Here is a 26,629-nt window from a genome sequence, read left to right on the forward strand (position 1 = left end):
AACCTCAACGCAGTGACCGGCCCAACTATACGAATCACAATCACGTAGTGAACGTAAACACAGATGTATGACTGTTGTTATACCAAGGTGCAACACTCTGGAAATGAACTAAGTTAACGTTGCATCGCTCAACGATTTATGTCACTGATTGTTTGCTTGTGAAACGTACAATATTGCGTGTGACAGTGGGTAATTCAATTATTTTGGTCTTGGAGTTTACGGCACTAGTGAGATAAATTATTGGGTGATGATGTATCACTGAGGTAATGCCTTAGTTTTGGGGAACGATAGCATTCTGACTGATGAGACTACCTTGAGGTCCTGGGGGAGACAGGAGAAAGGGGAAGGTCTTGGTGTTGTAAGAGGATATGTCGTGTGCCTCAAAATTTCCACTATTAAGAGGACATTTTCTGATGTTAATAGTTAATCCTTGATGAACCTAATGTTCATTAAAATATTCCAATATTTAAATCTCAATCAGTAATGTCTACATTAGGACTCGGAATAGCTTAATGAAGTGAATTCAATATTTAGTATTTGGTGCTCGTCAAGTAAATAAGTATTTCGATTTTTAATATTTTCTTATTTTCTTAATACTAGATATCTCAATAGTTAGTATTTTTATCGATTATAAATACTAAATACTGTAATATTTAGGTCTCGGAGAGAAAAGTTTGTGAAAAATATCTGTGCCGAGCATTAGAATCGAGGTGCACATGCTAAAATACTGAAATGTGTTTGACTCACATAAAAATTCCTATCAATACCGCAAATTTTGTAATTACTGATATGTGGCTCCATAAAATTTACTAAACAGCACCATAAAATTTCAAGGACTATCATTTTTTATTTGAGGTGAAATGCAAAATCAATAGAAATTTTTTATAAATCCCTATCTAGGTCAATCTATTTTATAAATATAAACACCACACAGCAATTTTTCGATAACTCATTGTGATTGGTTAACGACGAGCGCCGAATACAGCCGACTATTGCCGACGTTGGTCTTCGTCATGGGAAATGTTGCATCAGACTTGGAATTTTTATGAGGCCGATAAAGAAATTTTACTATGTGGTATAGTAATTTTTCTCAGGTCAGCAGTTTGCCCGAGATTATAAGACAGCACAGTAATTTTTACCAGAATAACATTATAAAAATTGTCAGATTTTTCTCTGTGTGTTTAAACTAATATTTAAATAAAATCCTAGTTGAGGACATCCAATACTCGACTCAGATGAGATGCAAACCCGAGAACTATGATTTACCCCGTGAAACGGGATGCGAAGGACCAGTTTTTGGGCCTAAAACAATAACATACATTATTTTAATCGACTTCAATATAATAATTATCATCATCTGCGAGTAGTCGCTTTCTGTACATCTTCCCATCACGTTCAATAAATCCTACACTATCCGCAGAGTATCTGCACATGCGGGCAAATACTGCAGCATTTACGTCACTTTTGTTTTCTCACGAGAAACCGTTTTTTACTAGTTAGCGCTAAACACATCTCCGAGAATGCCCCCAATTAGCTTTGATAACAACAAAACCGGTAATGAGAGAAACCATACCCAGAGGTTTCCGGAGCAGTACGCAACATCAGTACCCACGGGAAATTTCATCCCTCCTCGGAGTTACCCCCCGGTTGGCAATAATCTTGATGATACTCATGATGGTGGTTACCCAACTTTTCGCGTTAAGAAGGAGTCGTTTGTCGCATTCAAGGTCATAAGCAACAATGAACATCACAGCTTGTACTTGTGGATAATATCAGTCCGTTATTCTTCCGATTAATTTTCCAACTTCTTGAATTCAGCCCATTTACGTTCGCTGATACGAAAGGAAAGACAAAATTTTGAATAAACAATTTCCAACATTCGAGTAATGAACATCGTATGGGGTGGAAAACACCCCCATTCACCTGAGAAGGTACCAATTGATTATGGTTTGATGCAAATGGGTGAATCTGGAGACTAGACTTTGCTGATGTTGTAGGTTACTGATACAGCTTATTGTTGGGGTCAACGGTGAGTCCGGTCAAGGTCAAGCGCTTTTCTTCAATGAGAGTTCAAACCAGTTGGTGATAGAGCTACTTCAGGGCATTATTACAATGGAATATCGTGTATTGATTTTCCGTAAATTGTTGATGTCCACAATTATCAATAATTGCCTCCTCGTTGTTTCACCTAATCGTCATGTGAAATATCAAGCTCGTTGTAAAGCTCTCTATGCTCTCCGGGATTAAAAGCAGAAATATGGGCAGATGTTGGAATAAAAATTTTTGCTGATAATCTGCTCTTTGCGCTAATGAGGAACAAGAGATAATGAAATGTGTGATTATTATTTGAGGCAAGTTTTGAAATACTGCAGTAATGTGTATGCGTGAACTGAAATCTCAGGTTGGAAATATAGTTTGCACTCCATTAAACCTAATATGACGAAAGTTCTCGGCAGTTTCAAGAGGAAGGTTTAACAGAGAATTGCAGTGGCAACACAACCAACTGTAACATAGTTTCTGGGGATACAGTTGAGGAGTCGTTGTAACGTCTTTACTGAAGTTTCAAACCAATTTTCTAAGCACTATGTTGCATTCGTATACTTTCCGCTATTATTAACTTTTCCGTATTTTAACCATTTGTTTTTGGATAATCAAGAGGAGAAATTATTATTTTAATGTTAATCTACGCTTTGGCCGAGAGCTCCATCACCTTTGGAATCACAATTTTTTCCTTAATTTAATTATCGTTTGTGGTTTTCCAAGAAAAGTTCAAAGATCAGCTCAAGGTTGAACCAAGCTTAGAGGAAGGTTGACACCTCACTGAGTGTTCATGTTGGAATTTCCAGTTTTGATTGAGGCTTGATTGATAATCCTCGAATCCCCCAGTAATTAATTATCATTGATAACTTCTTGAAGTTTTTTAGTGGAATATAATTGGGTACATTTAGGTACCTTATTGGTCAATCCAATAATTATATGGACCGAATGGAAAATTTATATCTGAGCTTTAATCAGTCTTGTATTCGATGATGAAATGAAGCTTTATTCTATCTTGGGCCCTCCAGCCTGGAAGAGCAAGACTGGTTCAAGATTGGATTGAGATTCGAAGGAGCACATACGGCTCAAGTTGGATCAATGTAGGATTCAACAATGGAATCAAGATTGCTGCCACCCTGGGTCTCCCAGGCTCGATCTTCAGTCCTAGATCTACACGGAGAGAAAAATCTGACAATTTTTATAGTGTGATTCCGGTAAAAATTACTATGCTGCCTTATAATCTGGGGCGGATTGCTGACCTGAGAAAAATTACTATGCCACGTAGTAAAATTTCTTGATCGGCTTAGGAAACCTTCTATATCGGACTCGTAAAAATTCAAAGGCCCATGCAACATTTCCCATAGTGAAGTCCAACGTTGCCAATAATCGGCTATGTTCGGTGCTCATCGTTAATCAATCATAATGAGTTACCGAAAAATTGCTCAGACAGAAATGAAGGAGAGCGCAATAAAATAAACTGACCTCAGATAGGAATTTTGATTTTTGATGCGACAAGTTGAAAATACATTTTAATGTTAGTCTGAAGAAGGTTAGACGAGGTAACACATGGACATTTACTAAAATCATCGAGTGATCAGCTGTAATTATTATACTGGATGAATCTTGAAATGCGACAAGTTGAAAATACATTTTAATATTAGTCTTGAATCGAAGTTATCAAATCAAAAAAATTTCAATGAATTTTTCATTTAACATCAAATAAAAAATGATAGACCTTGAAATTTTATAGTGCTGTTTAATAAATTTCATTAATTACCAAATTTACGGTATTCATAGCAATTTTGATGTGTGAGAAAAACCCATTCCAGTATTCTAGAATGTTGCACCTCGACTTTTCTCTCCGTGTACCTTGTTTCCATCGCCGGGATGGACATTTCTCACCTGGTTAGAACTCCTCTCATCATTTTAAATTTATGTCTTGAATGCTGAAGAACGCTGGGTGAGGCGATAACGTATCGAGTGCGAGAAATGTATATTCAACGGACAAGTGTATAGGAACTATGACGATGAATAAACCCGGAGAGCTTGAATCCTGGAGGGGATTGTACGGGGTGTGTAACTGTCGAGTACAATTCTAAATCGTTGGTTTAAGCTCTCGTGGAAAGTAGACGTATGCCCATAGTGATTTCACTGGTGGCCCTCCTAACACCACTCGGAAACTGGTCCAATGATGCCCTATCCTCACCCTGTGCACGATACTGTAGGCGACAGGAGTGGGTTTATTTGTCCGTTAAATCCGGAACTGAGAATGGCAACATTCTACACCCACATCCACTTAATTATGATGAACTGTTGGAAATTCGACTTTGATACTAGTCATGATGAGATGCCCTTGATTGTTCCGGCCCTTAATTAAATCCTTCCCTATCATTACTTCTCGTCCAACTGACTTTCATTTTGATCCAAAAAATCACTCTCGTCTTTTTACGATTTAAAAATATTTAAAAGAAAATTTTAAGAAAAACCAATCAATCATTTGCAATTGATATTTCTACCTGGGGATTTTATTTTCATTTATTTTGAATAACCAATTTTTTGTAGTTTCACAAATACAAACTAGAATTTTGTTTCTATTCTATGAATTTGTTTATCTCCATCCACTTAGCTCTTCTGAATTTATCAACCGACTCTCGAATTCAATTAATAATTTCGTGAATTTGTACCAGTCATAAGCCCAAGTTAGCTTTTATGTACAGCCTCGAGCGCCTTGCAATAACTCGAAGAGCACGCGGTAGATTTTAATCTTGAGAAGCGTAAGCGCGTGAAACACACCTGACACGGTCTTGATTTACTACAAATTAGATGACGGGTAATTTGTTTTTACCGTGAAAACCACTGCCGAGAGGTGAATTTATATTCCGTGGTATCACACAAGTATTTCCCATTGAATACTTTGATAAACTATGCAGGACCATTTCTATTGGATCAGAATACCAGAGATGTTCCTGAATTTTGGTGGAATTTCTCAATTAATTCGGAACGTACCAATAATTTAGTCATCAAATATTATATACTCTGTGGTTTCGTGACATTAATATTACCCTGGGAGTGGGCAACTAGAGGGCCAGTGTATTTATGTTCATTGAGAAACCGCAACATCTGATTTTCCAAATAATGAGCATCTCCGAGCTGAGAGCGATCGCATACACCAGCATGAATATTTGATAGCAAATTATTACTTCCTAAATGTGGATCATGAATTGACGATACCTCATTTATGCTCCAAAATTCGATAAGAATTAATATTTACTATTCAGTTTATTTGCTCTGATGTTATAAATATTTTTCCTTGTTTTACATTGACTTCTGCCAGTCGCTCTCTGCACCTCCTGACCTCTCCCTGACCTTTATAATACATTCGGGTACAATTGTTATAACTAGTATCGCATGTATATCTGTGGATATATTTTAAATTTCAGTTTCCATTCTGTCTTTCGTCGTCAGCGTGCATTGGTTTATATGATGTAGAGAATAAATATCTCCTGCTATTTAATTATACAACACGATCTTTATTCAGTTTTCAACATATGCGTTTTAGTGAAAGTCTCGATATAAGTTTAGCTATATTGATAATCCGATGTGGTTTGCTCGAGAGACCCTTCGAGAGTACCCCTAGCCCTCGCCTTGTCCAGGGTGAAGGACCTGACTCAACGACAAGGCCCTTTTGTCTATTGGGTTGTTTAGGTCATAAACGGCCGAAATGTTTGCCGCATTCCCCGGTGATGGTTACAATGGGTCGTTTGTTCGAGCTAGTGTCAAAATATTCCCCACAACAAATTACGAATGCAGCGTTTTTCAAGAGGAATACAGCGTTGACAGTTTCTATGACGGGTTGGAGATCGAGTCAGTTCGCCTAGGAACGAGGCCGAGTGCACATCGGAACACATCTATATATCATTCAAATTATACCTGTTCTTAATTTACCATAATTATTGTTAAAACATCTCAGTACATTACAGGGGTAATGACATCTGTCCAAGGCAAGTGTACAACGAATTTATTCAAATATTACCCCTTCTAAAAAAAAGTATTTACGACACTAGTTGTGCTCTGACTCGGTTTTATTATCGATGTGTTACAAGAATTCGCGATCCCAGTTACTCTTTTCATGTCCTTTGACAAAAATTAATATATGATCATAAAATTGTCTTGTACGTTAGGAGAATTGATTATATCTCCACTGAAAATGCTCATAAACCCTTTTTAATATTTCAAGTGATTCGTTGAAAGTAGTGATTCACTGAATAAAATTCCTCGAAATTAAAATGGCATAATGAAAGGCCCGACAATATTCTCGAGTTCGTGTTTTGAACATCTAAAGAGTCTCTCTGGGTAAAAATATGTCCATTCATCTCCTCCAGTCCCATTTGCGACGCTTCACCCTCATCCGTGAAGGCGATAGCAATATTAAAGCAATTTCTAATGACGAACGTTAAATTCAATATTTATACACAAGCGTGTTGAATCCACCCGACAAAATGGGTATTCATCTTCCCCTGAACTTTGGTCCCAGAAGTTTGAGTAATGAAAGTTCGTTCAATAAAGTTTCCAAGTTTCTCAGTTGAGTCCTACAATAGTGAAAACTTTCTCATCATCTCCTCGATATAATTCTCGAATGTAAATAAAACTCGCAGTTGAAATGACAAGTCATTAACGCTTTCTGAATTATCAGACTGATGTTTAGTAAACTTTACGGTAAACAAAACGACGAATGATTCTTAACGAAAATGAAAAAATATTTGAATACTTAATATAAATAAACATAAAGTATTTTTATTTTAGCTTTATTTCATACATGATTCTAGTATGTTCGATTTTCAATTCCAAAATCGATAAAAAATTGATTTCCCCACCATTTTATTATCGACTATGAATAGATAAAAAAACCCAAAAATATTAATCATCGATACGTGCGCTCAACTTTTTCTAAATGACGAAATAGTTTTGAATAACGGATCACTAAAAGGATTCCATGTACAGGATTTTCATCAATGGCTCCGTGTACCATAATTTTAACAATTCAGTCGATTTTTAGTCGTTTTATTTCACTCATTGTCGAATGACTACTTTTGACATCTCCAAAATAACTGCTCCGTGAATTATTGACTATTCTATTACAAACTATTACAAGGTATTTCACCAAATTCACGGATCCATCAAACAAACGAAAGAGTGACGATGTTATTGTGGAGCGAAGGCGTTGAAAACAATATCAGGGGCGTACGACGTAATGAGGATTTACGATCCCTCTGGTCATCAGGGGATCAAATATAGTACAGCCATCTTGCGATGGTTTTTGAAACATTGAGTACATATATTGGAGATAAACGTTTTTCAGCTATTAAGTCTGTTTACAGTAGATAATAGACTCGTGAGAAAATCATTATTTTCACAATATTGTCATTGAAACTCGAATACACTAGAATCAACTGAAAAATATATTTCAATTAAATATAAAATATACTTGAGTCAGTATATCGTTCTGCTCACGCGGAGCAGAATCTCAAGACTTTGATAACAGACATCCTGTGGTACTGCCCAAATTTTCAAATCCAAAGAAAAAAATTATTGACTGGACTGGGGAGGGGTACGTGTACTCCTTACACAACAAACAAATTTGCAAATGGAGCAAACTTTAAGTACATAGAAATAATGTGTCAATATTCAAAGGAATGTAAGTTAATAATTTAATAACAAATGAACAGTGTAAATAAATTTTATCTACAGATTCCGACGCTTTAAATAATTTTTTGAAAAAGTCAGCATATCCTTATGTTTAAGTCAAGTATAATATGTACTTGATCCAAGTACATATATTTTTTTATATTTGCATATCAAAGTCACGAGAATAGGAAAAAAGAAAAATGGTATTGAGGCACCTACCATGACCTGACCGATTCTACGTGAATACACATTCCAGTGGGAACAGACGCTATTGATTGTCTTTACGTGACGAGAATTCAAACCGCCGGTAGCATGAATAAAGAGTGCACTACAGAATCGTGAGGAAGAACTGTAGCCTTGGACCAGGGCAAATTCCGTGGACTATATGCACTGAATTCATTATATATTGACTGAAGAATGAAAAACGGATACTACATGGGTAAAAATATTTCACTCGGTATCGGGGGCGTGAAGTTAGCCCGATTGGATGAAATAAATATGAGGGGATTCCAGAATGGTTGAGATCTCTCAGCGTGCACTAAAAACTTGATGAAGAATTAATACTGAATAGACAGCTTTTTTCATAATTCTTTAAAAGCGGATACGTCTTCAATTTTCTCTTCAGGTGCACTCACCAAATTACTCCAACCGGACGACGCTATCGAGGGCATCCACCTTCGCACAAACTATGTCACGCTTTTTCAAGTATTTTTATTCTCCCACAAAGGAAGTGTTTGAGAAAATATTGATCCTCTTCGAAATTTTATTTTGATACACGAAGAGAAAAATCTGATACTTTTTATTGTCTGTATTGAAAAGAGCAAAAACAATACTATAGAAGACTATAGAAGATTTTTAAATAATTTATCTTATGCAATTAGTCCAGCGTCGCCCAATACTGGTCCATTCCCGGCCCACTGTCGGCGATTCACATCCCTCCCGGGGTAATCGAACACGGCGGAGTCATGGACGTAATCGATTATTCATAGTCATCGATAATCTATCAATGGAAAAGTAAAGGCGGCACAGACATCAACGCCACGGGCGCTTGCGCATAATAGAATATCAATACTTTCCGAAATTTTATTTATATAAAACTGATTATGTATACATTTTTCGAATCTCAGTCATGCAATTAGTTGGATAATTTGGCAACTGAAGATATTTAAAAGCAGCGGCTGTGGTCGATAAAATACCGACCTGGGGGAACAGCGACTTTAAAAAGTTTATATTTATTGTTTTTTCCTTGTTCGGAAGGCTAGAACGCCTTTAAAATCGAAAAATATGTCTATATCTATCCATACATACATACATACATACATATCATACAATATATAGGTATATCTTCTATGCACACATTTTTAACAGTTTTTTTTTTAATTATTAATTTAGTCTCTTATCCGTCCTAGCGCCAAATTTTTTTTTTCATGTGGGATTGGTCCCTTCTTTTAGTTACAATTTTCGTGTGAGTGAATTAATAATTTGACACTTTCCAATCAGGTTAAAGTATTCATGCAGATGATGCCCTAAATAGTTTGTCCCAAATTATTCCGGCCTTTGCAGTTTGTTTAAATAAATTTAGCTATTTCGTTGGGTCCTCGTAACAGCATATCGAAAGGTACAGAATATATTTCTTGGAGGATGTTTTCCCCTTGTATCAGACCGAGAGGTCCATCGAGTGTGGTCCCAGAATGGTTTTGCCCTGATGCTTCGTGAATTGAACGAATGCCGATGGGAAACGTAGACTCTCATAAAGACCGAATAACAAATATTTCACAATATCCGTATATCTTGGAAACCTTTGGAGGTACAACCCATTGGGAGAAATTCTAGAGCTGTTCGGGTATGTTAAAAAATATTGTGAATTGTTAAAAACCATAAGGAGTATTTTATTCACGACAGGAGCATTTGATGCCATAAAAAGTATAAGAAACAGCCTTTCGTGCAGGACGAAGCGTACCTTCTCCAGAATATTCTTGAGGAAACAATAGACGTACAAGGACGAGTACTACAGTGTGGGTAAAATTTTATCATATGCGACGCTATAATTTCAACATGTTCGAGGAAAAATTCTTTTTATTCAACACGTCAATGTTTAATGGACCCTTATTCTTCACCCTGAACGACAGAATGTCGTGCATTACTTCACTGACGTCGTAATTTTGTATTCAATTCCTTTCATCAAACACCGAGTGCGTGATGAAAAATTTTCAACGCCACTTGACGTCGCGGTTGCACAAGAAGAATTTAGTGTGATATATTTTATACCGAAATTGGATACACACGTAAACGGGAATTGGGTATAAAATATAATGGAATCTGGTATTTTTTAGATCGGGATTTTTGGAGGTTCAGATTTTTACTTTCGAGGGGATTCAGTGGTAGCGAATCGATTATATTATTTGTACTCAAATATATCTGCTGATGGTCTCTATCCATTGTCATTAGTCAATAGTTGATTCGTTCAATGGTTTTCAAGTAGTTATTGCCGATAACTTCTCATTTTGCCTGTTTTTTGCAAAATTTTGGTAAAACTTTCGATGAACCTGATAAAATATATCATTTTTAGGTTCGATCATTACTCAATAATTCAAATTTTCAGAGTCGCGCGTCTGTTTTCCTAAATTTTCGATACAATTTTATGTAATTTTGCCTCATACATATATCAAACATATACTTTAGCCTCAAAATATAAACATAAACATATATTTTAATCTCAAAAAAATCTAAACCCTAAAATGGGGGAATGAATGATAATTATTATTGAATGAATTACAATAAAATTGTTGGATTTCGCATTGAAATGACAAACATTTAATTATTACTCGAAATAGTTATTCAAAATGAGGACTAAAACCCACGATATGGGCCTATTTCAGTTATTTGTTATTCGGATTAAGCTTGAAAGCCGAGGATTTTGTTTTTTTTTATATTCCGGCCCATTCTGCCCTCTTTCAACTAATTAGCCCTACGAAACCCTATGCATGCGACTCTGGTTTCTACACTGCACCGCATTCACACTCCTTTTTCCTCGCAAGTGTATAAAATAAAAGAGAATAAATAACATTCACAGGTTTAAAATCATTACAACACTCCCATTTCTAATAGTCGCTATACAGCGTTATTACCAAATACCAAATATTCATATTTATCGTGTAATAATTTCCTGTATTGTTTTTTTGTTGCAGAGCATACGCAACCTGATCACATCAAATAGCACCGATGCCTGTGAAACACGAGACCCATGCCAACATGGTGGCATTTGCATCTCCACAGACACTGGTCCAATCTGCGAATGTCGCACCGGTGACTACGAGGGTGACTTCTGTGAGAAAGGTTAGACCCTCCCTCTCCCCTATTTAATAACACATTTTACTAGCCCATAAATTCTACTTAATATTTTTTGAGGGAAGCTCAACCCTTCTAGTATACAATTCCGCGATTCATTGACATAAATAATCAGTCGTCTGTTCTTAACAATTGACGTCTAACGCCTGCATCGGGAAGTGGAATTTTACCGCTCGAAATGTGCTTTCTGTGAATCCTGGGATTCCTGGAACATTCACTGATTACCAGTTACCAAGATTATAAGCCCTGAAAATTCTTCCTCACCACCAGTTCAGTCCGCTGTACTACCACAGGTTTAAGTGCAAAAATGTTTCTTCACCCTTTCAATTGTGCCGGTATGTACAGTCCATTCTCACCCCCATTTGCAGGATTAATTTGAGAATCACGACTATTTCACCAAGGGATTAACCTTTTATTTCACTGGTTTAATTTTTTTCGTTTTCATTTGTAATTTAAACTCAATATTTTTAATAATTGGCAATTACTGTATATAGGCTGTGGTATTAGCGCACTTGGATTTCCTTCTTCTACAGGGAGAAGACTAATTATTTATGCAAAATAACCATTTACTACAGAGAAGTATTTATTTTTACAAAATGCTGTCTCTTTGGGTTAATCATTCCCAAGAGGGACTCATTAGGATTAAAATATGATAATCGTACTATTCTGAAACGAACTCCATTAATAATGATTTAGTTATTCAAAATTTCTGATGTTCTTGAGGGAGCGATTTTGGCTTCACCTTTGGTAACAATGATGCGCGCGAAATTTGAAAACCAAAATAGAAGTACCAAGAATGGCTACACAAATGATAAGTTACACAGACAAAAAATTATGATAATGTCTACCAATGATTACCACTTAATTACCAATGTGGTAATCTGATGACTTCAATGGTTACTCCGATTTCCCTGCGATTACCAGTGATTACCACACGCAATGACACCGCGATTTTCCCTATAAATCGTCTCTCGTGCGGGTCCACGTCTCAATAACTTCGGAAAAACTAATTCTGTCGCAAAAACCCAATCAAAATCATGTCAAGGGCAAAAAATTTGTAAAAATGCCTTCGTACACATATAAGTCCACCTAAAAATCACAGGAAAAACATACCGGAAAAAAACTTCAAACGAACAACAATTTCAAATATTAATTACCATAACTTTCCCCATACGCTATTCACATGAATGATATACACTGATAGAAGAATTTCGGTTGATGTTCAATTCATTTAACGAAACTATCGGAAAATATCCGATATATTTGAATGACTAGTGACATTACTACTGAAAATTTATTTCCGTGTAAATTATTTTCTCAGACTTGATTGTTTTTGTCTATTTCCTCGTCTTGAATACCTCTCGATGAAAATATGGCATAATTTTCTTAACGTCTGACATTTCATGATAAAATCCTTTGCCCTCAAACTGAGTTCATCTTTATCGAAATCTTAAGAAATGCCATTGTGTAGGTTGATCCCTTCTGGGGAGCGTTTTGCCACAAGAATTACATTTACATGGCATTAAAGAATACAATCGATTCCCCATCTCTACATAAATCCGTAACACCCCGTATATCTTCACTTAACTACACATCATAAATTCTCATCACTGATCCCTTCCACTTTCCCGATACAGTTTATTAGCTCTCAGTAGCCTCAAGATAACCTTATAAGAACACAGAATATTCTACCAACGAATTGGGACGTACAATCTCAAGTATATCGCCAATATCCCCACCATTCAGCCCTCAATATATTTTATACAGAGAGGATTACGCTGGAAATAAAACTTGGCTATTCGTCAAATTATACGACTTTATCCGGATAAATTTTTTAATATAGTCGTGAGTGTTCTCTATTATTGTATTTCGGAGAGCTTTATCGTGAAGCTGCTTCAACTGTCGTGAGGACTAATAAGAGATCCTCTCCATTCCAATCGCTCTTGTCATTTTCACTCAGTTGCATTCCATCCATTCAATTTACATTCTCCATAAATTAGATCTCGAGTCAAAGAACATACAAATTGGACCTGATCAGAGGGGAAGTTTTTTTTTTGTCATCGATAATAGGATTTTCTTGAGCGGATGAACACTCAGAGAAAAATTTAATTTTGCCAATCATTTTTGTTGGGGGTAAACAAGTGCTCGAAATTTCCATTGGAAAATCCGCATTCAATTTTTGTCAAAAGAATCTTTAATTGGCAAAATTATATTTTTCTCTCAGTGAGGACAGGACGATAAACAGGAATGGAAAGATGATAAAAATAATATAAACATGTGGACAAAATCGAAGTAATTAAATTATGGGATCAATGTATGACGTATTTCATTATCTTGACTTGACAAGAACATTGTCTAATTTTTTTTTTTGGAACGACAATTAATTTCTTATCGATTTTACTAGTGGAAATCAAATATAAAGTGGAACTTTAATAAGTCCCGAGTCCCACCGCATGAGGGGAATCGTTCCCCCACTATTCCAACCCCCCTCCCTTTACCCCCTCTGTCGACTATCTATGATTCTCTGCTTGTGAGTGGCTCTTCCCCCACCATTATCCATTGCATGTCTCTCTCCGACTTTCGGGGCTCGCGCTCTTTCACTGGCGGAGAGGGGCACCTTCATGAGTGGCCCATCCAAGGATCCAAACCCCCGACAGTGGACACTGACGGAAGTTCCACTGCACCACAATTAAACATTAAAACCATAACCTTGAAGGGGTTCTGTTTTCTTTTTAGAGACTTTATAAAGTAGATTTCATATACGGTGAACCATACAACTGAGGTCCTTTGTATCATTGAGTACAACGTATATTACTTAAGAAATTTTTTTTTGTCTGTAAAAGGTGTGAAACCATAAAGTGAAAATAAAACATCTATTTATTCATTTTTGTTCACCATAACCTGGAAGGGTTGTTTTCATAATTACACACCCAAGAATGAAGTATAACATATATTCAATTTAAGTGTATACTTTACACTTAAATCAAGTATATCTAGTCCTTCATTTACGGTCCGGTTGGACAGGGTCAGATGATCATAAATCGCTATCATAAATAAATTGTTGGACTAATGGTTTTATTGCAATCAGACATAATTACTAGCCTACGCTAACAATAAACGAACCCCGATAATTGGGTTTGGTTGATATCAAATAATTATTTTGGCCCCAATCTGTAATGGCAGTTTAAGATTATCTATCGATTTTCAAATAATTCCAACTGGGCCTTAAGGATTTTTTTCTTTTGCCTGTATCTATCCAATTTCACATTACGAACTTTTACGTTCACCCAGAGGGTCTCCGTACACCAGTTTTTTTTTCCTCAAGGGGTGCCCTGATGTAACATCCAAGATGGAAGCGTTACACATGTGATAAAACCGTCATGTTATATCCTGACCAGTGACTGAGAGCGATCTGAACAGAATTTTTATTCGCGCGGCCGTTTGAACTCCAGCAGTAATGTAACGGTGTTAGTGGGCGAGTATAGTATCCCTGTGCAGGTAAAATTAATTTGGTGTGTTGCGAGTGGTCCTGCTGACCCGGCACTGGCGTCGTACCTCCCACCCTACAGGACAGGCCACACCTCATTCAGGTGGAATAGAATGAGGCAAGGGCGCATTTATCTTGGTGGCTTAAATCGGGCTTAGTATGGTTTGAATAAGGCTTATAAAGTTTTAAAAGGGGCTTGAAAGGGTTCTATAATGAAAACAACTCACCCAAACTTTTTTTCTATGATTTTTTTTTTCGTCCGGATGGAAGCCTTGTATTTGCGTGCTTTTTTGATTCTCCTTTTATTTGTTCAATGTGCAAGTTTAATGGGACAACTTTCGTTCATTGAGAAGACCTCGCGAAAAAATTTCTCAGTAAAATTAAAAATATTTGAAGCGGAGTTGGACTGCGTCAAAAGAGCATTCATAATTACACAAATGCTATTATAAACAAAAAATTATTTTGCGCCGAGAGGCAGTTGTTTGTTTACATTCATAAATGAAGACTTGATCTCAACATCGATTGACAATGAATGGAAAATATTTTTGGTGTTTGACAGTAGCAGAATTAGGAGGGAGTCATACTTGTTGATAAAAATATTTCACAGAAGAACTTTAAACAATTCGCATTAAAAAATAAAAAACAAAGTCTCAGAGTCCAACTTATCCACCACCAATTGTTCGCCAATTTTAGCAGATTTGATGAAATTCAATGATATGATGATGAGTTTATCGTTCTACTGCCAGACATGAACTTAAGGCGGGTCGAACAATTTTCTGGAAGACATTTAAATAGAATAAATTGTAGATGTAAAGTGACCAAATAATTGTAATAAGGGCCTGATTCAATTATTTGATCACTTTTTGGTCCATCGTCAGGTCGGGTTTGGTGCGAGATTAATGTAAACCTGAGGTGAATTTCCACTCGAGCATGTACACATATGCCAATCATCAATTCTATACACAAACAATTATCTATAATTTCAATCATTCGTCATTGTTATCTTTTGTTTCTTATGTTCTTTCTCGTCCATTGATTTTCATAGAGGCATGGAGCACAGTGCTACCTACGGCAGGTGCTGGGGATAACCAGTCGTGGGAATACAGTGAGTTGACCAACTTTTATTCAATTAACGAAAACAATTGAATAAAAACTCATAAAAATAAATAATATAACTTCCCGTACATTAATTTTTTTTAGTAGGGATTTACCAATCGCAGGCTATCACCGTCTGTAGCATACCTCATAGTTGCTAGGTATTATGTTCATGTGTGAATCTGTAGACAAGTTAGCAATTTTTTTTTTTTCGTCGCTGTAAAAATCAACGGCGAGACACTAAATTGTCTCACTTAATATTTTATTCTGTCACTCGTGAAGTTATTGGAAGAAAAAAAAAATCTCTTGTGGAAGAAATCGCTGAGGCATCCAGCGTTACCATCCAATTCTCCCTCGAATATGACAGTTGAAAGAGCGCCTGATAGGAATGAAAGAACCCTATCTATAATCTCAAATCATTCCATTTTTTTTTCCATCTCTTTTCACCAAAGTATACAAAATGGATGTATAGAGAGGCATTATGGAATGAAGAAGGATGGAGTGAGGCGTCAGGACAGGTTTTCCTTGGAGTAGAATGCTGCCAGACATTTCCGTGCATCTCAACGTGTCTCTTTATATATATAGAGACATGGTGGTATATATACTTTGACAGATGTTATAGACCGCACTGTGGAAAACGATCGAACGTAATAACATTGGTCGAGCGACAGTCATGCGCTTGCCCGCCAATCTTCTGACAATTTTCTACGCCAACGTCAAATGTGAAAAGCCGACGAAGAGTACGTGGTCTTGAGATTAAATTTTCTATCTTGAATTTTAATACTTATCGCCAGATTTTTCACTACCAATATTTTCACGGAAGTAGATGAAGGATTCTGGGTCTAATGGGCGATTTGAATTTTCGAATATTTCGAAAGATTTTGAAAAAAGTGATAACGTGTCCTGACTTGAAAGATAATTTTGGGAGTTTCATCAGAATATTTTTGAACTTTTATGTGAGGGACTAACAGCAGGCACCGTCTGATTCTTAGGGAATATGTTGAGCAATTATTTTATGATTTTTACAAGTCACAGAATTTATATCATTCATTACTGTCACTGTGGATTAATATAATTGGACTTTGGTAGTGTTCTAACTCATCCCCAGGTCAGATGATGTCATTGCAAACATTCAGCATGAATGAGCACTTCCTTGCAGGTAGAATATGTTACCGGTTCCAAGTTACCGATCGCCCCACCAGAATTTGTAATTAAATAGGGGCCCATTGGGATGCCCTATAGTCGTCCCAGAAATGACCTTTAATCTACATTGAAGTCTTCCCTACCTTACCCACGCTCCTAGTTTCTACTTCTGAACATTGGCGCTTCGATACTATTGGAGTGGGGGGCTACTAACGCCCCACCACAGAACGCTGCCCCCCACCCTCCCCAGCAGATCAGCTATTTAAACGGCTGCACGACCGCAAGTTAGTCAGTTCGTGCTCTGTACGCCTTGAATGCTGAACTGATCCGACCTTGCTCCCTAAGCCCCACCAGCCACCCAGTGCACTCTGCATACACTGGATCTTTTCTCCTCTCTCAAGATGGTGAACTGACCAACCAGCGGCCATCCCTCTAAGTGTACTTTACCCAGCTACCTCTTTCTTCTCTCCTCAGGATTGAAGGAGACGACAAGGCTCCCCTCCAATCTCTAGTTGTATCTCTCCTTCATCGCGTTGAGAGATCCACTCGATCAATCTCTGGACATGTTCTGGATGCATGTCCGCAACATGTCTCACATGAGACATAACTATTGAAAATGGGTTATTTGAAATAATAATTTTGGAAATAATTTAAACTCAAATAATTGTGCTTGGAAGACACATCCGCTCTGTACGGATTCCTTAGAGGAACTAATTAGATTTACAAAGGGAAACAACATCCTGGGCCTTTTAGTCACATGCTCTCAAAGAGTTCTAGTCATTCCACTTTGTCTACATACTTAAAATCAAACCTAAACACCATACCTTACACTTCTCAGAATTCCAGTCCATAAAAATGTTTTTTCAATTTAAAATATAAACACTCAGAAGAGAATGAGATTGATTTTTGCTTTCTATTTATTTATTTCATGAGATCCACCAATAACTAATGCTAACTACCTAATCCCACGTAACCTGGTAGTGCATTTCCATACACGACCGCTACCGGTCTCTTTCCTTTTAGCGGGTTTTTAGGAGTTGACATGCTCTCTGGACGCATGTTCCGAGACGTATCCCACCCGGATACAGTTAAATTGTTAGCTCACTGGGTTAAGCTTACCCTAGCCTAATAGCAACGTCAAAATGTTCCACATATCCACGAGAAAAACGGGGCCCAATGTGTCTATCCACCTAGTCCATCTCAACGGCAGACACCATCTTAAATTCATGGCAAAATATATTAATAATAAATTGGACCGTAACGGGCGTGAACGGACACTGTCGACGAGATATGCCAATGGATTGGGCGCCTCGCTGCTAACTCTTGCAATAATGGACCAGTCAACAATGATGAAATTTCCAAAATTGTCTGTTAAAATTCTCGAATTTTTCGGAAAATCGAACAGTCTAGGTCGGTCCCTTGCCGAAGAATCCATTGTACGATTCTTGTGAGAAACTATAAGAATCCGGTTCAATATGCTTCCGAGAAAAAAAAAATCCACAACTTGGGTGAATTCCCAGAGAACTGGGTTAACTCTACCATTTTTCTCCCCTCTCTTTACCCATTCTTATTTTGTTCGTGTTATTTTCAGTCAGATATTCGTGTTTGTCCCTGGTCGCACGTTTCCCACAATTCCACGAGCTATTGGCGCGCGTATTATTTTATCGGATAACACGCGACGGTTGAAGGAGAAAGGCAAGTCGATGACATGAGTGGGTCAGGCATAAGTATATCTCATTCAACTTGGTCATATCTAGAGTCATAAGGAGTATAAAATCAGAATGTGATATTCAAACTGAAAGTTAATGGATGTGAAACTAGGACCACCTAGATTACCTTCACGAAGAAACTTATCTGTAAATGGTCTGCATAAAAAGAGATGATGATAGTTGACTGGTATAATATTTTTCACAATATCTAAATATCACCAGTATCACAGTCCACACCCAGGAATCAGTGGAATGTGAAAATAGTAAAAGAAAGATGTCGCCAAACCACCGGAAGAAATGGTGCACTATCTTCAGTCAGTGAGATATAGGATTTTGTGCCACCCCTTTCCATTTTCACGTTCAAAGGTAGTCGTTTACTCCAACGACTTACGACATTAAGCTCCACACGATTGTCACCGACCTAGTAATATAACCCGACACACCAATAACAAGGAACCAAAGATCCACCGTCTACTATTTTTCCACACTAAGGGGCTGAGTCATATAGCTGTCAGGATTGGTAAGAAGTTGTTGCTCAAGATAAACCTGAGAAACTACCGACAATTCTACAAACACTATTTCTCGAAGGTACATTGGAGTGACCCGATTGGTGTAGCTTGAGTTGATTGAGGTTGTAAAAAAAAACAATTTGTAAAGAGGCGCATGGGAAGGAAATCGAAAGTCTCAGGAGCTGTATGCAACCCTTGCAATTATTAAGAATTGTCAAAAGATTTTGAAGTAGATTATTCAAATTGATTGAGTGTAGTTCGATGAGATTAAAACTGGGGGTGCGGTGTAAAAGGTTCTTATGGTTGATCCCTCGTTTCCGAATTTGGGGGCCTTGAAGGGGGTGGGACCTCACTATGCCCTTCCCGATTCGCCTATTTCGCAGAGTTTAGTAGGAATCAGTTGAATAAAGTAGTATCAACATAATAATATTTCACTCTATGAAAACAGAAATTGATTTCTGCAATAAAATCGCAGGGTAAACATTTAAATTGTTACAAATCGGCGAGAGTTGATTTCGCAATGACCGTTATCATATTCGTAATCAACGAGCCCGAGAATATAGATTTCAATAAAAAACCTAATGAGATTTTGCAAAAAAACGAAAAAAACACTGGACCGATCTGTTCCAACATCTGATCAGCTCTGAGTTACGTAAAGACCTATCAATTTACCTCATTAGCGATAATTCGGATGCCCACATTGACACATACACATCGAGAAGTTGAAAAGTAGCAACTTATTGGAAAAAAACAAGTCCCATAACTGGATTACCAAATGCACTTAATTTCCGTAACTCAAGTCCTGAAAATAAAATCAATTAGAGCTCAAGGAGTCAAGGCATTTTATCCATTTAACCCACTTTCCATGTTTTTTTTTTTCACTTTAGAAGGGTCGAAAGCAATACACTATCGGCATCATCGTTAATTCTTTACAACTTTCGTGAAGATTACCTTCTTCACTTAACGATAATTGCATTACCAGTTCACGCCAACGTGCGTATAAACTGCAATCCATTCTTGGACTCGGGAAAACAAAAAGGTTGATTTAATATAATTAGGAATGGTTAATTAAGGACGCCTGCAAGGAGCACCAGCATCAACTTGGGAGAGTATATAATCAGCGCTAAGTTAATAGAAATGTTGGAAAGTGCAATCTGCGGTAGCTGGATTATTATCCAAATGGAGTACCTTTGATTGTTGTAGTTGAAGTCTTAGTTCGGATTAATGGGTGATGATAGGGTTTCATTGAGATGGACTAGCAGCCGTGTGTTTTATTTTCACAGATGAATGAATGACTTTATTTAACAATGGATCGTTCATATACTTCCGTCAAGCGTGAAATTTTCATGTTTTTCTCCCCATTCGGAAGAATATCGTGAGGTTGACTGAGAAAATACCCGCGAGCCAGAATTCCTGCTCAACTGATGTGAGGGAAGAAAGCTTACAGGAGCTTAAAATCGACCGCTGTTCAATATTAAGACCCCGAGAATTTTATTTAGCGACACTGAATGAAAAATACGTCTTTGATATATACGTCGTGCACTTCGAGTTAAGCCGGCACAGTTGGCAACGTTCAAAGAAGCGAATCCATTTTCATATTTATTTTGCAGGAGAGAATAAATCCGGCTGAATTTTTCAAGACGAAAATTAAACGTCGGTTCAGTACATTCTTGGTACCATTTTTCCTCCATTCATTTTTTATTTTAGTCCTGTAATTAGTCGAAAAATACGGCAACCGAAATTATTCCAAGACGACTGATTTGGTCGGTAAGTTACCGACCCAGCGGCTTCGGCGGACGGAATTCCTACTCTTCCTATCCATTACCAGAAAACACAAGAACATATATTAAGTTAAGAAAATAGGCTATCGGCGAACTTCATACCTAAGACTTTTTTCTTCATTGGTCAATGTGTTTGAGGCGGGAAATTCAAATAATGGCGCGTACCGCGCGTTCGGTCTCGCCGACCATCAAACGCGGCTGACGGATGAACTTGGCTGTCAGGTACTGTTACACGTCAGTGATATCGCTATCATAAATTTTCGGTGAAATAAAAATTTCAATCAATGTCACTCCACACGGAACCTCGCGTTCTACTTGAAATCCATTTTTCAACTCTGTCCGTTCCCTTTTCTCCCTCATCTATATGTAGAGTTGTGCTTAACATCGTTTCCTCCAAGTTCTACCAATTCACTGAAACGAGAAAGTATATCGTTCGCACAAGTTTTCTCCACTTCTTTCGTCCCGCGTTATGCGCTTCCTTTTCTTCAAAGTTTCTCCCAAGTCCCTGGTGAGGGAGCTAGAGTCATTGTCATGAAATACCGCCACAAAAAAAAGCGAGGACTTATTCAATTATTCAACGAAACTCATTACTTTCTCGTATAATTTTTTCCAAGAAAAACTCATCTCAGACGACACAACTTATTGTATCGAAGAGAGAGTGGATCAATATTTGTGTGGGAAATAGGCAAATGTCAATAAATAGTTCCCATGTGAGTTTAATATTGACAAGGTAAATAATAACAGTAGCAGGTGCTTCGATTGCTTCTAGAAAAAATTGAATTTAGCTGTTGTTTGATTAGAGTTATAAAGAAAAAGGTACATAAGATATCTCCTTGAGTCGAAGATTAAAAAGTCTCAGAGTTTTTTCCCCAACTTCATAGATTTTACGTGTAAAGTGTACAATGTATGATAGCCAAATAAGATGTATCTATCTGCACAGGTGTATGAATTATTATTATTTTTTTTATCACAGATAAGGTACCCTCGGAGGCGTCATTCAAAGGCACCGAGTATCTTAAGGTTGACCTTAGCAAGGGTGACCCCATTCTCAGTATGGAGGAGTCTGTGAGTCTTCAGTTCAAGACAAGGCAACACAATGGACTTCTATTCTATTCTGGTAACAATAATCTTAAACTATTCAATTCAATAAAATTGTAAGACAATAGGGATTTTTTAAAGTGAGATAAGAACACTGAACTGAATTTTTGCCGAAATTTCTCGTGTCAACTACGAACAGCTTTTACCATCTTTTGTTTGAATTCAAATTTTAGGATAATAATAGAAAATTCAAGAGAGAAGAGAATGGAAACTCAATTTTTTAGTTAAATTAATCAAATCATATTCTATAATTTATAAAAAATAATATGTGCTGACAAACAACGTTATATCCGTTTGTTTAAGAGATTTTCATGGAATGGAAAATGGAAAATAATGTCACCTCCGCAAAAATTCTAATGACACTTTCTAAGCTTTTTAAAAACACTAATTTTTCATTGCAAACATAAGCAAACTTATTTTAAAAAATCCTGAATAATGTGAAAGAAAAAATACCCAAAATGTCATAGCAACTGACACATTCAAATTTTTTTCTGCTTAAACATATCCTAATTTGTTATTTATTCTGCCTTCAGGTGAAGGAGCCGATTACCTGACAGTGTCACTGAGAGACGGAGGGGCTGCAGTCAGCATGACATTGGCCAATGGTCGATTGGATCTTCATATCAAACCGATAAGAATACGATTCGACGATAATCAGTGGCACAAAATTATCGTTCAGAGGCGTGTGCAGGAGGTGAGTAAATTCAGATATAAAATATATGGGGTGAATGGGGGTTCTTATCACGAAGAGAAAAATCCAGTAAAAATTGTCAGAAAAATCGCGTTCTCTATCCGGATACATATTTACCGACCTGATAATATAAATAATAACCACAACAGAACTTTCCTCGGAGACTTCTGCAACATTTGAATAACTCCCCATGTACTTTGCAAACTCACTTTCACAATAGCAACCCTCGTTAGTCCATTCCATTTGAAATTTATTCTATAGCAGGTTGCATATGCCTATATACACGCGAGTCACACCATGTAGAAGTTGGAATTTTAAATACTTGTTAACAAGCATAACACAGTATAAATCCGATTTACTCTTCATAAAAAAAAAAATGCTGCAAAAATTAGCAATCGTTATTTCATTCTTTCGCGTTAATGTAACGACGTTATTATGAAGTTTTTATCAGTCGAGCGAGTCACAAGTCTGAAGTCCGGAGTTTCGTTAAAAAATACATAACATTTCGTCCTTGCAGTACGAAAAACTCACTTTGCCAATTTTTTTTTTTCAACTCGTTGTCCAGCTTCAGCGCTTCACATACCTCTGGGAATTCACAAAACTTTGTAAATTGGTACCAAGGGTTGGAACCCTCTTTGATGCGGAAAAACGATGTCTCTAGTTTTGAGGGAGGGAAGGGGAATTCATTAAAAATCAAGTGGTTTTTTTCTAGTTGAAGAGGTTTAGCAGACGGTTGTATTTAAAGCTCACTTTTATCGAAATCATGGTACATAGCCGATGCTTTCTGATGCATCAATAATAACGGGGTGCTTAATAGAATAAGAGTGAATGGAATTCTGATAATTACTGGGTAATGACATTTCATTTCGAGACTCATCGTATTTACATTTACTCATTCCCGCCATTTGCGGGGGCTCTCGATGCGTGGGTGATGTGAGTGGGCCGCATTGTTGAGTGCTCATCCTCCAAACCAGCATAAAATGCACCGGGAAAAAATACTGCTGTGAATTTCAGCAAATGTAGAACGAAATTATTGCTCAAATCGGTTTTTCATATCGGAAAATGAATACAGTTTTCACTGACAGAGGAATTTAATTTTTATTCTCAGTCTATCCGAAGGCTCCATCTCCAATCCTGGATCTACCTCTTTCCATCATCAGAATGGACATTTCTCAACTGGAAGTCTCTCCTCAACTTCTTTTCCTAAGTGCCTTACATATTTTTTTATCATTACCTCCCTAATTAGACAAACCCTTAAGAAGTCATACCAGGGGAACTTTGCGATAATTATCCACAATTTACATCCAAATATGAATATTCCCGTCAGATTTGGAATGCATCTATGACGAGGGGAAAGTTTTAAACCTCAAAGACGAGCCCCGAAAACTTGATACCATAAAGTTTGACAGTTTCAATCTATCAGATCGCATGATGTCCGGGGGTACACTGAAGGGTGAGTTTACCGTGAAAACTCTCCAGCCCCAGTTGGGGATATTCCACCCGTCTAGTCTCAATGTGGTACATTGCCGTGAGTTACTTGAGAAAGAAACCGCAACGAAAAATAGACAACCGATGGTGGTGTCCGAAAACTTTATCGAACCTCTCGTGAAAGTAATATAACATGACTCTAATGTCTTATAACTATCAATTTCACCGTTACATCATCTCATTTGCTGTGAAGACGGTCGAAGACATTCAATTAATTCGCCATCCACTGTTAATTAAAAAAATTACCAGAATCTGAGTACAAAGAGACCGAGGGGGATTGTTCATCCTGAAATTTTGTAACTCTACGATTTTAAATTACCAGTAATTTCGCCGATTTCATGAAACGCCTTTAATGAGATAATGACATCATTGGAATTGTTGATTGGATTTGAAAGGATTTCGTTATTTTAGATGATTTTCGAGATTTGAGAGTTTTTGAAATGATTATAATTAATTAGTTGATAAAATAATCAATAATTGATACTTAATCAATTGTAAAATTGTTCATTGGATTTTTTTAAACATCAAATAGAATTTTGTTGCATCGGAAGAAAATGTCGACTTAAAAGGATTTTTCAACGTCTCCATAAATTTTCTCCCCAATTTTCAATTATTTTGTTACGAGAAGACTTGATTGACAGAATTATAAATTTTTTTCAGTGCGTGAGGCCTCTCACGCCATCACCATTATGGAGCAGTATAATTTTCCGTCGGGTAATAAAGCTCGGCATGATTCTAATGCCACCCATAGGATATTGCGTGTATCGCTCGCACAGCGACTTAGACTGCTGTTGATTGCTGTTAAGAGAGAACGTGGCCAATCCTGGGGGTGTTATTACCGAATCCGCTGAGTGTCAACAAAATTGTACATAATTATTGACGAGAGTCGAGTTCTGAGATTGATTTGGAGTCAAATTATATCTGAAAATACCAGGAAATGACGATTCTCGGTGGAGATCACCGATCTCTGCAATACGGGCGATCATTGGGCCCAAATCGGGTGGACAATGGCCGATAGAAGGTCGTTCATTGGTCGAGGATATCTCAGGGAGTATTGGGGCTCCCATGACAGCCCATTCGTTGAAGATCCATTGAGAAATCATAAATTGGAATTGTAGAAAAAATATGTTTCGGGGGATCTGTCAATGGAATTCCGAATATTTTGAGAACTCGTAGGCCCCAACCCAATGAAAATTGTGGTCCAGGGACATTTTTGAATTAAAAAAAAATACAAAAATCCTCATTTTCACCCTTCTCCGGCTGTTCTACCCTTAGTCCGGCCCTTTTTCTTACTTTTTAGGGCACCACTACGGAGACCAAAAGTTTTCCAATCCCCATCTGACGTGAGAAAACGCTTTTTAATTTTATCGATCTCCACAGAGAGAAATTTCTATGAATAATTATGGTGTCGGCATAGGAAATGTGTCATGACCGGTGTCAGCACTGGGATTTCTCCTGTTCCATTTGTAGAATTTGACCTGAAATTTTTCCAATGCTGACACGACGTTTTTCTTACCTTAAACGTGAATTACTCCCGAATTTCCGGGGAAATTCACCAGAAATCCTCAGAAATTTTATCTTAACAATATTAGATTTGTTCACACCCGAGGGAAGGCAATATTTTCCAGTACCTGCAATTTTTATAGGAATTTTCTCAGTGTGTACCCCATCACATAAGAGTTTTAAAAAATTACCGCTCCTTGTTCACCGGCGATTAACTAGAGTCCTGCAATATCTTACTACGTAAAATTTTGTCAAGTGTACATTATTATGCCATATTCACGTACATCGGTCATTATATGAATCACCAGCAGCACCGCTGGTATTAACTATTCAAATAAAAAAAATATACAGTCGACTATATGAATATTCAACGCAAACAGTTGCAGTAGGAAAATGGAGAATTATGATTTTGCATAGGTGTGGCAATGTAATGGCTCATTAAATTTTCCATTAGACTTAGTTCTAGGTGGCATCTGCACCGTAAATATCACCAGCTGTATTCATATAATGTGAAAATGTGACCACATTGCAAAATTATTTTCCCCAATATCATTGCCGTCACTGCATTAATTTGTGTAGGCTAGGCCTTTCGAATTTCACTCGCAGTAGATTATCGTATTACCGAAATCGATATCGTTATTATGGGACCGTATGGATGTGAACTCGTTTTTGTATCGTTATGAGAAACTATGAATGATTGTGAATACGAATGGACCTCCATTAAAATATGTGTTATTGATCAAAGGGGTTGTGGGCCAGTATCAGACCAAAAGAGAAATATTATGAGGTGTCATTTAACTAATGAAAATTCTTTTGTCAAATTTTCTCTGCCAACTTCTATTCTTTTTCTCTTTTGCTTCTGGTGACTTTCCGTTTCTGTGTTAAATTCCGAGTCCAATTTTCACGAGTCAACTCATTTCCTGACTCTCCAGCAACCACAGTAATATATCGTCATTACTGTAGAGACCAGTTGAATTTTTTTTATCATAATTCCTCTAAATCTTAGGATTAAATTATAGGAGTACAACCAAAAAATTGACTTAAATGAGACTGAT

At 37.1% G+C, this 26,629-nt stretch overlaps 1 protein-coding gene and 1 long non-coding RNA gene across 3 annotated transcripts in view; one reads left to right on the forward strand and one right to left on the reverse strand.

The window, feature by feature from the left end:
- LOC135166816 (neurexin 1) overlaps positions 1–26,629 on the forward strand; it is a 191,918-nt gene that overhangs the window by 58,740 nt on the left and 106,549 nt on the right. For both annotated transcript variants that reach the window (XM_064129445.1, XM_064129446.1), the window contains exons 3-5: positions 10,911–11,058; positions 21,768–21,911; positions 22,426–22,586. In XM_064129445.1, coding sequence (XP_063985515.1) covers positions 10,911–11,058; positions 21,768–21,911; positions 22,426–22,586 — 453 coding nt within the window. The remainder of the gene's footprint in view (positions 1–10,910; positions 11,059–21,767; positions 21,912–22,425; positions 22,587–26,629) is intronic.
- LOC135166824 (uncharacterized) overlaps positions 1–26,629 on the reverse strand; it is an 83,554-nt gene that overhangs the window by 9,942 nt on the left and 46,983 nt on the right. The window lies entirely within an intron of this gene.

The sequence above is a fragment of the Diachasmimorpha longicaudata genome, chromosome 10, assembly GCF_034640455.1.
Source record: "Diachasmimorpha longicaudata isolate KC_UGA_2023 chromosome 10, iyDiaLong2, whole genome shotgun sequence".
Lineage (NCBI taxonomy): Eukaryota > Metazoa > Arthropoda > Insecta > Hymenoptera > Braconidae > Diachasmimorpha > Diachasmimorpha longicaudata.